Below are 12826 nucleotides of genomic sequence, written 5' to 3'. Positions count from 1 at the left end.
CCCTCAACAACACGTCGGCGCACGGGCTGGATCTCCTTAAGAATCACTCTTCCTCTGCGGAGATTAGCTAAACGGCCTCGCAAGGCGGCCGAGTAACCCTCCTCCAGCTGCCGCTCGTCCCCGACTCCAGGCTCCGAGTAATTAGCCGGTGCTGGCGCCCGCCGCACCGCCGCGATTGGCCGCGATTGGCCGCGAGGGCCGCGGACGAGGCGTCGACGCCGCTCGGCCGGGCCGGGGAATTCCATGGCCTCTCCCTCCCACCAGCCCAAGCATTTCGGGGCGGTGCTTCTGGACGGCCTCTCGCGAGACTTGGCCGGCGACGGGGGGGCGGATCCCTGCCCGGAAGAGCGCACAAAACTGCCCTTAAGTCATTGCTGAGCTCCAGCGCCCGGTTAGCCGTCCACGACGTTCTCGCGAGACCCGCCGCCTCCGTACCAAGTGAGGATCCTGAGGGCCGCCGCGGGGAGGGGCGTGGGGCTCCAGCGCGCAGCTGTCGTCGCTTCCATTCCCTTCCTCCCGTGGTCTCCTTCCGGTTCTCGATGCTTCTCTGAGTCTCAGGGTTTCCGCCACTCGCCTGCCCTCCCCCCCCTCGGCCTCTGACCCGCCTCCGTCCCCCGCCCTCCCAGGCCAACCTCCGATCTGTTTAGCGAGAAGGTGCTGTTCCGAAAAGGAGGAGAAGGCTAAGGGGGTGGCCCAGAGCGCCTGGGCCCTGGACGCGGGCATCAACCGTCCCCCGTCCACCCTTGGATTCGTCCCGGGCTCGCGACGGCGGCGTTGGCGGACTGATCCGCGGCGGTGAAGAGGCACGGGCGGGGGAGGGGCGGAGCGTGGCAGCTGGCAGTAGTTCCGTCAGAGCGGACATCTTGTGGCTGTGTCGTGCGCGTGAGCCCCGTAGGGCCGGGGAGGCACCAGCTGCCGCGCGGGGAGGAGGCCGAGGCCGAGGCCGCAGCTTGAGGGAGGCCCCGGCCCCTCTGTACGCGTGGGTGTGGACGGCTTGGGGCGGGCGGGGGAAGGGGCCGGCCGGGGACGAGGGGGAGCCGTGCGGGGCCGCTCGAGTGGCCAGCCCGTGGGCTTGGGTGGGGTGAGGTGGGAAGGCTCGGAGGAGCCGGGGCGGGGGCTCGGGGGGAAGGGGCGCGTCCTGGCGCCGGAGCCTCGGGCGGCAGGGGCGCGTGGTGGTGGTGGTGGTGGTGGTGGCGGTGGCTGGGCGGGCGGGAGCGCGCTGGAAGGCGGAGTGTGCGGTGGCGTCAGGGGCGACCCGCAGGAGCTGGAGCTTCGGGGACAGCGACACGGCCAGCCTCCGCTCGCTCTCCTGGCTTTCCCCTGCCGCCCGGCCGCGCCTCGGGATCCCGGAGCAGCCGGGCGGCTCGGCCGGACTCCCCGGCGCCCCCTCCCCCTTGCCTTTCTTTGCCCTGGTGACGCCGGCGCAGCGCCGACTAGGCCCTGGCGCTTCCTCTGCCGGGCCCCGGCCCCGGCCCCGCACCCACCGCCCTTTCTCCTGCGGCCTCTCCTCTTCCTCTCCCACCCGGCTCTCTTCCTTTCGAGAGGCCGGGGAGTTAAAACTTGGAGCCGCCCCCTCGCTCCTGCCGTCACCCTCGCCCCCGCGTTGGGGGGCCGGAGCTGGGCATACGGGCTGTCGGGGTGGTCCTGCCACCCCACCCATCCCCGGGTCCTGACCGTTTTAAGGGACCTGGATCCCCCGGGGGCCCGTGCGAGTGCTGATCTGCTCCGTTTTTGCAAAAAGGCGCCTGTGTCTGGCAGAGCCGGTGTGAGACCGAGAGACGATCCTTCCTCGCCGCTCGGATAATCAAGAGTTTCGGCCGGACCTTTGAGCACACACCGAGAGAGAGAGGGAGAGAGGAGCCAGACGAAAGCACAGACTATGGCGCTGAAACGGATTAATAAGGTAACTCGATGGGGTCGTGGGAGGAAAGACGGGGCCGGCGAGAAGTCCAGTTCGAAACTAGTGTCTTGAGGTCACTTCTCCTCTGGGGGTTGGGGGGCGATGAAGAACCCGGACGTGCTGGTTTAAAGCGGAGGGAGCCAGAGCACTTGTGGCTAACGAGGTGGTGTCCCGAGTTTGTAACGATATCTGCAAATTGAGGGGTGCGAGAGAGATTGAAAACGCCCCGGTGTTTTTCTGGTTCTTGAGTGGTGGGTAGTGCCATGGCGCGGGGTGGCGGTCGAATGTGGATGCCACTGAGATGCCCCTGGCGCTTCCTGTTCTTGGTGCTTGAAGTAGTTTTAAGTTGTGAGAGCAAGACCGTAAGTCTCCCTGGGGCAGGGGAGGTGGAAACGACAAGATCTTGAAAATCTGGCGGGTTCCAGACCCGTTCTCGAAGGCCGGAGCCGTTTGGCTGTGCTGCCGGGTGGTGCCCGAGCGGTCGAACTTGAGCAGCCCGGGCAGCTGCGGCCGGACCCGGCGAGCTTGGGAGGAGCCCGGCTGACACAGTGTTGCCACTTCCTCTGTTTAGTAGCTGCGGCTTTTCACCCGAAGCTGTTTGTCGGAAGCACGCTGGGAGCTAATGTAAATACCTTCTGGAAGCTCCACTTTGATTAGGCTGGAGTTGGGGGGAGGATCAGAGGCAGTACCAAAGGGCTAGCTGTGCCTATTTTGACCTCAGCACATTTAATAGTACTCGGAGGGAAGCTTGCTTGGCTGCTTAGAATGTGGTTTCATAGTAAGTTATCGATCTAAGTGGAAAAAAGCTAGGATTTTTTTTTTTTTTGAAGCTGTAGTAGTGAGCGGAACCTCCAGCTCCGGTGGTTAAGTCTCATTTTCTTGCACTAACTTCTGTCCCGCATTTTAAGATGGCGGCTGCTCTAACTGCTTCAGGCTCTTTCTGGTATCCTCTTTGGAAATAACGTGAAATAATGCTCTGCTAAACGTTAACTTTTATATCGGCTGTGCGCTGCCCCAAAGACCCTCTGGGTCAAGATGTACCTAAATTCGAACTCCGACGGCATTTCCCTTTTCTGTAACTTGTGTGTGTGTGGTGTATTTGATTCTTGCACAATCCGAGGAGGGTGGAGTATTTACAGCTAACTTGAAAAAAATGTCATGGAATCAGTTCAGCCTTACCAGAAAAGAGGGGACAGGGAGTTTGTCGGTTTGAAAGTATTGAGAGGTTACTGTTAAAGAGTTGTATGGAAGGGATGGAAAGGACTCGGCTTTTACTAAAATAGAACTGATGGTACTTGGATTTTTTTTTTTTTTTTTAGTGTGACTTTGGAATTTATTGGGCAAAAGTGGTATCTTGTCGATGTTTAAATATTCACTTTTAAGGCCATCACATTGAGAGTGTGTGTGTGTGTGTGTTTAATGCAAAATACAATCTTAAATCTGTTTTTGAGATGATAAAAATAGAAGAAAAACTTGACGCTTTAAGTCTTAAATACCACCTTTGTATGACCACATAGAAACATGTAGGAGACACATGACTGTATTCTGCAAAAAATATGTTCAGTAAAAATCGAAGCCCTTTGTAGAAATTAGTTCAGGCCACTAAGGTTTTGGGTGGATTGGGGTCCATAGTGTTTAATGCAAGTGCACCAGGACACTTTACGGGAAGGTCTCATTAATTTTTTCATTTACAGATGATACCCAGCTGCTTTGACACCTTTTTAATGATTTAAAAGCTCTAGTGAGGCAATATAAAATAATGGTTAAGAGTGTGAACATAGATACATGCATATTAAAATTCCATTTCTGAATAAGTTTATCTATGTGCCTTTATGTAACAGGTATCTGTTATAAAGGGGAAGGTGGTTGATACCTACCTGGCAGCTGTTCTAGACAGAGATGGCAGTAGTGCACAAAACAAATTTTAAGGTCATAATTTTTTGAAGATTTAGGTAGGTTACTGTGTAGACCACGTTGCATGACATTCTTTAACTGGTATTACTTTTCAGTAAGAGCTGCAGTAGCCATTGACGGTTAGTGTTTTTCGTCATTTAAACTTATTGTCTGGAACCCCCAACTTAGAGATACCAAGTTGATTTGTGTTTTCCTTATTAATACTTTATTGGGATACTTTGAACAGTAGCTCAATTGCTCAGACATCCTTACCTTACTTTTGTTGTAGCCTTTATTCAGGCTAACCTGTAATGTTAGTCTTAGAAGCGTGTGTTTAAAGAAGAGTAATCAGAACATTGGAATTGTGGTTCATGGTGGATGGGTGCCTTAAACAACTTTTAAACATTCCCATCTAACAAAACGATTGTAGTGAATAGGTCTGTTGGAAGTCTTAGAACTTTACATTATCTGAAGTCTTACATGAGCCAGATTAGCTCATGTGTCCAGTGTTTGCATCGAGTCTGGAATGTTCAAAACACTTGTATAAGCTCTGTTCATGTTATAGTCTAGAAAATGGGTACAATTTTATCTCCATTCTGAAATTACAGGGATCCTTCAGAAAAATGTGTTATTTCTTATTTAAAAGATTTTATTTTTGTTGGTAAGGTAGACTCAAACATCTTCCTTCTGATGGTCCATTCCTCAAGTGGCCACGTGGCCAGACCTGAGCTGATCCGAAGCCAGAAGTTTCTTCCTGGTCTCCTCTGTGGTGCAGGGTCCCAAGGCTTTGGGCTGTTCACTGCTTTCCCAGGCCACAAGCAGGCAGCAGATGGGAAGTAGAGCACCTGGGACATGAACCGGTGTCCATGAACCATGTGGGATCCTGCAGTGTGCAAGGCAAGGATTTTGGCCATGGAGCCATCCTGCTGGGCCCAGGATCTTCAAAATATTAACAGAAATGTGTATTAAGAAAAACTATGCATGGATTTCAATCAGCTTTTTGAGATGCCATCATAGGAAACTAAGATCCTAGCCGCAAAGTTTGTGCTGTTATATTTGAGTTTAATTTTTAAAAAAAATTTTTTTTTATTGGAAAGGTGGATAGACAGAGAGGAAGATCATCCGTCCTATGGTTCACTCCCCAAGTGGCCGCAACAGCTGGAGCTGAGCCAATCCAGTCCGAAGACAGGAGCCCTTCTGTGTCTCCCACACGGATGCAGGGTCCCAAGGCTTTGAGCAGTTCTGGACTGCTTTCCCAGGCCACAGGCAGGGAGCTGGATGGGAAACGAGGCTGCCAGGATTAGAACCAGTGCCCATAGGGGATCTTGGTGCATATAAGGCGAGGACTGTAACCGCTACGGTATTGCGCTGGGCCCAGATTTGAGTTTACTCTTTAGATTTTTGTCATTAAAAAGAAGGATTTTTTTTTTTTTCCTTCTCTTTAGTTGGACAGATTTATAGAGAAAGATCTTCCATCCACTGGTTCACTCCCCATTTGACTGCAACAGCTAAAGCTGAGCTGAGGTGAGCTGAGCTGATCTGGAACCAGGAGCTTCCTCTGGGTCTCCCACGTGGCAGGGCCTGTCTTTGACTGCTTTCCTAGGTCACAAGTAGGGAGCTGGAAGGGAAGTGGGGCAGCTAGGACAGGAACCAGCACTTATGGGATCCTAGCACAGGCAAAACAAAGATTTTTTTAACCACTAGGCTGCTGCACTGGGCCCCCCAAAATTTTTTTTTAAATGTAGTGTTGCCTGCTACTACCAATATATCAAACCTAACTAGCCTGTGTTACCAAATACTCCTTCCGAGCTGTATGTGAGGAATAACTTAAAGACAGCTGTTTTTTTATGGATGAGTTAATACAGATACAGGGGTCCTGGTGCTTGTATAGTTGCGGTTTTGACTGAGATAATCTGAAGAGATCAGATTCCACCACCACCATTGCAAAGGCAGATTTACAAAGAGAAGGATAGAAACACCTTTATCTGGTGTTTCAGTCCCCAAATGGCCACAGCAGCTGGAGCTGAGCTGATTCAAAGCCAGCAGGCTGGGGCTTTCTCTGGGTCTCCCACAGTGGCAAAGGGTCCCAAGGCTTTGGGCTGTCCTTTGCTTTCCCAAGGCTCAAGCAGGGAGCTGTATGGGAAGTGGAGCAAGCAGGACACCAGTAGGCTGCTCATATGGGATGTGGGCACTAACACGTGGACGATTAGCCAATTGAGTCATTTCATCAGCACCATGAGGTCAAAGTCTTTAAGGACCACTTTAATTCTTGGTTTTGCAGCAAATGTGTTCTTAGTTTTTACTAGCTGAAATAAGCTCTCTCATTTTACATTTAAATAATAGGGATTAGTTTTACTCTAAATTAAGATTTTAGCTAATAAGTGCTACGAAGAACTTGAAGTTATTGTGTGGGCCCAATGTGACAGCATAGCAGGTAAGGTCTCGCCTTGCACATGCTGGGATCCCATATGGGCGCTGGTTGTAATCCCGGCAGCTCCAATTCCCATCCAGCTCCCTGCTTGTGGCCTGGGAAAGCAGTCGAGGACGGCCCAGAGCCTTGGCACCCTGCACCCATGTGGGAGACCCGGAGGCTCCTGGCTTTGGATTGGCACAGCATTGGCTATTGCAGTCACCTGGGGATAGAAAATTGGACAGAAGATCTTCCTCTCTGTCTCTCCTCCTCTGTGTATATCTAACTATGCAATAAAAATAAACCTGTTAAAAGGAAATTATTATGAGCTAAATAAGTTCTAAGGGGTTCTTCAAGTGAATGACAGCACTTTTTGTGTCTAGCAAGTTGAGAGAGTAGATAGTATATTTAGCCTAGTGTGTTAGGGTTCTTGAAGGCTTGCTTGTTGTCACCTAGTTTAGTATGTAGTGTGTGATACTGATCTCATGTGTGTAGGTATATAAAATGACTTTAGTATTTTAGAAAAGGAATGACGCTATGTGTTTAAAGATCTATTTATTTGGAAGAGTTAGGAGGAAGAGAGCGGGGAGAATTCTTCAGCCACTGATTCACTTCCGCAGTGGCCATACTGCGTGATCTGGAGCCAGGAGGCTTCATCTGGGTCTCCCACACAGTGCAGGGGCTGGTACTGTCTTCCGTTGCCTTCCTCTGCAAATTAGCAGGAATTTAAAGTGGAACAGCTGGAACTGAATATCAATTCCTGTAAAGATTCTTGGGCCGTAGAGGGCTTTACCTGCTATATGCCACAGCACTTGCCCCACTGTGTGCTTTTATCATTTCACTCGTGCACATTTTAATATTCTCGTTAGCAATGGGAAAAACTACACAGTGAATTCCTGAGCTCTATAACGCATTTGACTATATTTAGGAAGCTAGGTTTCTAACTGAAATTCAAAATGTCAAGGATTGAATTCTCAAGTCACATATTGGCTTTTTTTTTTCTTTTTAAGATTGAAAGGCAAAAAAAAAATTTGAAAGGCAAAGTTAATAGGTAGAGACAGATAACTTGGTCCAAAGCCAAGCCTAGCTGTACATTTCCTTTTTAAAAAGAGATTTCTTGTATTCATTTATATTAAAGTTGTATTGCATATTAACTTACGTGGTTCTGACATGCAATATATTTACATGTCCTGAGAAAGTTGTTTAAGAATATAGCTACGGCCCGGCACGGTGGCGCAAGTGGTTAAGGTCCTCGCCTTGCACGCCCGGGATCCCGTATGGGCGCCGGTTCTATCCCGGCGGCCCCGCTTCCCTTCCAGCTCCCTGACTGTGGCCCGGGAAGGCAGTCGAGGACTGCCCAAAGCTTTGGGACCCTGCACCCGCGTGGGAGACCCGGAAGAGGCTCCTGGCTTCGGATTGGCATAGTATCGGCCATTGCACTCACTTGGGGAGTGAGTCATCGGTTGGAAGATCTTCCTCTCTGTCTCTCCTCTCTGTATATCCGCCTTTCCAATTAAAAAAAATAATAATAATAATAAATCTTAAAATAAAAAGAATATAGCTACGTGAGATCTTAGACGTATCAAGATGTTTTCTCTGGAGACTTTTTTTTGAATGTTCTTCGTAATTGTGAAAGTGAAGTGGTAATCATTTAATCAGTACTGAACTGTGTCAGGTCAGTTATCTAGTCCCAGGGGAGTGAAAACAAACAAAATGCTCTTCAGGGGTTGTTTTGCATGGGGAAAATGGGCAAATAAACACTGGAATAAGTGTCACGTTACACAACTTAACCTTTCAAGAATGTAAGTCTAGTATGGCATTTACTGTAAAGAAGGCTGTTGATAATTACAAACCATATTTACCTAATAAATGTAGGTTTAGCCTGGAATCTTGTTTTCCATCTTGTCTTTGTGGTGGCTCATGTCTTATAGCATTTAATGTCTCATCAATATAAACTTATAATTTGGAAAATCAGCAAAACTCAGCTGTCTTTAACTGGACATCTTCTGTTTTCCTTTTGATCTTACTAGCTCAGTGATGATTCTCAGAACTGCATGGTGTAATTAAGAACAGATTCATTTATTATCTAATTAGCCAGTGTGCTTTTATTGGATAAGATTTGTTCTCAGAACTGTACCTTTAGTGCTGTTATGTGAGAAGGGGAAAAGTTCAGTATTCTTGTACTTTGTTCAGACATCTGATTTTATTTCTCAATTATACATTCAGCATAATTTTTCTTTCGGTCATTTGGAGACTTTCAATCCTATCTATTCACAGCTGAATTTCTTGTGTTTAACCTTTGAAGTCTCAGTGGTCATTGATTGTTTCTTGGTTATTTGCTTCAGGTTGAAATATTTATTCATATTAACTGTTCTACAGTTTAATAACATACATCATTATGTTTAGTACCCTTGAACTACTACTAATTTTTATTTATGTTCATAAAATGTCTTATTTGCCTTCATTGGTCAAAGCTCTGAAACAGTTTGGCATTCAGTCTTTGCTCATTTCATTTCAGATAATGCTTACAAAAGAATGACCTTAACTGACCTTCATGATGATCTAAAGAAAGAAAATTGTAGTATTACTCATTCAGGCCATTCATAGTATCATGTCTAATAAACAAGCATACTTGTCTCACCTATAATTACGGCTAAACAGGAAGTTAATGCTGTGCCAATGAGGTGATGTGCAGCACCTACCTATTAATCATGATAACAGAAACCTGAAAAATTTCTCAAATTAGGTATTAAAATGAATTTAATTTAATTTTCTATGAAAAGCAGGGAGCGACATCTGTTTACTGGTTCACTTCTTATACCCAACAGCATTCAAGGGTGGGTCAGGCTGAAGCCAGGAGCCTAGAACTCTACTGCATAGGGTCTACTGCATAGGGACTTGGGCTTTTACCTGCTACCTCAGCATGTGCGTTGTCAGGAAGCTGGATCCAAAGCAGAGCAATTGGAACTTAAGCCAGTCACTACTCTCCAGGAATGTAAGCATTTTAGCTACTGTGCCAAACACCTTTTGATCTTGAGCCTAGAATGCTAGGAATTGATTTGTAGAACCTTTTTTTTTTTTTAAATGATTTGTATATTTACTTGAAACACAAAGTTAGAATGGGACAGACCTTGCATGTGCTAGGTCACTTTTCGAATAGCCATGGTGCCTAAAGCCAAGAGCTTGGAAATGCATCCAGGTGTGTGTCTCCCTTGTGGATGGCAGTGCCCCATGTTCTTGGGCCAGTTCTTGCTGAGTTCCCAAATACGTTAGCAAAGAGTTGGTGCAACTGAGACTGGAGCTCATATGAGATACTATGCTGACTGCTTAACCTGCAATGTTGGCTCTGTTCATATGGCTTTGCCAAGCTTGTTTGGAAAAAATTGCAACTTTTGTGAGAAGTTTCCTGTACATTTGTATTTATGTAAGATGTATGAAAAAGCTTAAATTAGTAAGCTACAATAAATTTGATAGCTTGAACAAATCACAATGTGTTATGCCCCTAAAGGTATAATGGTATTGCATTTTGACCTCTTACTGTTGTGAACTTTTGGGGTTTGCAAGGTTACTTGAGTGTGATCTGTAACTTGTTTCTTCTGAGGGCACTTATCCTCATTTTATGGAGGCCCTAACAGTGTTAGAAGCAAGTTCTCAGTGCTGGTTGACAATCAAAATATTTTAGGCCAGAAAATTTTGTTTTGAAGAAAAATAGACTCAAGCACAGCAAATTTTCCAGTAACAATAGAAGCTTTTGGGTTTTCCAAAAATGCTGATAGGAACTGTACCCATTTGAATCTCATTCTATGCTGATTGAATCTTTTGTGTTGTGAACTCTAAGATGAATGGTGGAGATTTGGGTAATAAGTTGTGGAAAGCTTACAGTAGATTGTGTATGAGAGAATCCATGAGCTTGATGTTATCAACTTGAGTTGACAAGCTTTAGAGAATGCTGAAATTTGGGCAACCTAGAATGTGTTATTTATAGAGTTATATGTTGGCTATTAAGCTTTGTTTCCATAAATGATGCCTTTAGATTCTATGAATCTGTTAACTCAAGCTGTGGTTGTTACTTTTAAGTTTAAGGAACATTTAGATGGTTTTGCTAGAGGCATTAAATCTTAAGAAGGAGGTACATCTGAAATGGCTATAGGTTCATTATTCCTAAACTTTTTTTTTTTTTTTTTTTTTTTTTTTTACTTTTAACTTTTGAGGTAACAACCATTTTCTGTACTTTCCTAGCAGTCTCACGCCTTTACTGTTTCTGGTACCTTAGTCTCCTGTTCTTACAGCCTCTCATTCTGCTGGCACCATGTATCATAGAATGAAAAACATGTAGAAGAAGAGCAAAAACAAAATTATTCCTATGTTGAGGCACAAGTAAAAGGCTGACAGACATGCACCTAATTATTTCCCAATTTCAATTATCAGAAGTATTCTCTCTTTAAAAGATCAAAGCGAAGATCTTGGTCAAACTATAAGCCTCCTCTTAAAAATGCCATAGAAGAAATGTTTTCAGAATTTTAAAAACTTGTGTATGCTGTATTTCCAGATGAGAATATTAATGGCGTAAGTTGAAACTGATTGCCTGTTAGAGATCTGCTTGAAATCTTAGTGAGGCAAACTGGATCTCATGAGAACTTTGAGGACATTTACCTAGATAAGTGATAAAGTGATTGTCATAACTTCCTTTCCTATAGATGTTGTGATTTTAAAGGAAAATACACAGCAATCTTGCCATGAGGAAATTGCTGGATTTGTGTGTGTGTGTCTCTCTCTCGTAAAGAAGTACATATTTTTTTCTGAGAGGCACATTTACAGAAACAGATCTTTCATCCACTGGTTCACTCTCCAAATAGCCACTAAGACCAGAGCTGAGCCAGTCTGAGGTCAGGAGCTTCTTTTAGGTCTCTCAGGAACTTGAGTTACATGGGCTGTATGGGCACCAGTTTGAGTCCTGGCTGGTTCACTTCTGATCCATCTTCCTGCTTACGGCCTTGACAGGTAGAGATCAGAAGTGGAGCAACTAGGATGTGAAACTGTGTCCATAAAGGATACCAGCACTACAGGCAGAGGGTTAGCTGGCTGAATAACCACACTAGTGCCAGGACTATATATGTTCTCAGTGATGAGTTCTATCAAATGCTGCATTTCATTTCAGGAAGATGGTTTTTGAGTTTAAAGTTCACTCTTTGCATATTTTTAGTTTTTCAGGTTTGTTTAAAAAGGCAAAGAGTGTATGTGTATGCTTGTGTTTGACTCTGCCAGATGCCCAAAGTGGGAACCAGACCCACTGAAGCCAGGAGCCAGGAATTCCATCAGGTCTCTAGTGTGAGTGACAGTGACCCAAATATTTCAGCTGTATTGCCTGCTAGGATACACTTTAGCAGAATGCTGGATAGGAATCTGAAAGTTGGGTTCAATCCCAGTTGACATCATTATTGGATGCAGGTGAATTAATGGTAATTAGCAGTACCATAATACCTTCCCAATGGCAAGATTTTTTGTGGGGGGTCTCGTTTCTAACACTATAATTGTTATGTGCTTGATCCATCTAGTGTTCTTTTAAAGTAATCTTCCTGGTCTCCCATGTTGGTGCAAGAATCCCAGGCCATAAGCTGGGAGCTGGATGGGACATGGAGGAGCAGGGACATGCACGAACCAGCACCCCCACATAGGATGCTGGCACTTATAGGCACCCATATGGGATGCCAGCAAGTACGGATGTAGGGTTAGCCAGTTGAGCCATGACGCTGGCCCCAGCCACAAACTTTGTGAGGTACAACTTCAGGGAGTTGATTTGGTGCAGTTGAAATTTTTTTCCCTCTGACACACCCATACCATATCAGGTTTTTTAGCTGGAATAAAATTTGAGTCCAATGGCATTGTTTGGAAAAAGGAGCCTTGAAACTTAACCTTAGTTGTACTTCTCAAGTTATAGAGTAGATGGTACCACGTACCACTTTGTTCTGCCTATCTGGAATCTTGTGGTATCCTGCATTTCTTTTCCCTGTTAAGAAGTTTCTAAAGTATAGGTGAGCTGTATTTCTGTAATGCAGTTGTGAGAGTAAAACAATCACAGAAGTGTAGTTTTCATCCTTAACTGCAAAATTAATAGTTTCCTGCTGCAGTTACATACATACATACATACATAATCTACCCTTCATAAAGGGGATTTTCACTATGCCAGGTCAGGAGGTAACCAACAAATTAAAATTTTCTGTGATAATGCATGTATTTTGGTATTGGCAGATTCTTAACATTTTTTGTTACAAGCAAAAACATAACTTAAAATTTGAAAGAAGTATGGTAAAAAACCATTTGATAGGGTGATACATGGGTGCTTTAATTATGTTGTACTTAAAAATTACAAGTTGAAAAAGTAATTTCTGATGCTCTGCCTATACTTTTTAAAAATCCAAATTGATTTTTTTAGCTCCTGTTTGAAAGCCTTAAGTGGCTTCCCGTTGTTTTTACATGAGGCTGTAGTTTCTACCGCTTTATCATTTATTTTAGTGTTTTCACACCTAACATTCTTGTCATAACTAAATTCCCTAGCCTGCCCCCTTCAAAGGGAACATATCAATAATAAAGTTCTGACTAGTAACATTGTAAATTTACCTGTA

General features: G+C 45.4%; 1 protein-coding gene across 4 annotated transcripts in view; it reads left to right on the top strand.

The window, feature by feature from the left end:
* Window positions 1-328: 328 nt before the first annotated feature.
* The window catches only part of UBE2D3 (ubiquitin conjugating enzyme E2 D3), a 28091-nt gene continuing 15593 nt past the window's right edge, over window positions 329-12826 (top strand). Inside the window, exons 1-2 of one of the 4 annotated variants that reach the window (XM_040967199.1) lie at window positions 329-438; window positions 1742-1903. In XM_040967199.1, the coding sequence (XP_040823133.1) occupies window positions 1880-1903 (24 nt within the window). In that variant the 5' untranslated portion in view covers window positions 329-438; window positions 1742-1879. Of the gene's footprint in view, window positions 439-464; window positions 804-832; window positions 974-1741; window positions 1904-12826 lie in introns of those variants that run through there. The other 3 variants (XM_040967198.1, XM_040967200.1, XM_040967197.1) reach the window with 3 other exon arrangements.

This window comes from Ochotona curzoniae, unplaced genomic scaffold, assembly GCF_017591425.1.
Source record: "Ochotona curzoniae isolate NIBS_2020 unplaced genomic scaffold, NIBS_Ocur_1.0 scaffold_4506, whole genome shotgun sequence".
Taxonomy (NCBI): Eukaryota; Metazoa; Chordata; class Mammalia; order Lagomorpha; family Ochotonidae; genus Ochotona; species Ochotona curzoniae.
Note: the sequence above shows the minus strand (reverse complement) of the source record. Positions and strands in the feature narration are given on the sequence as shown.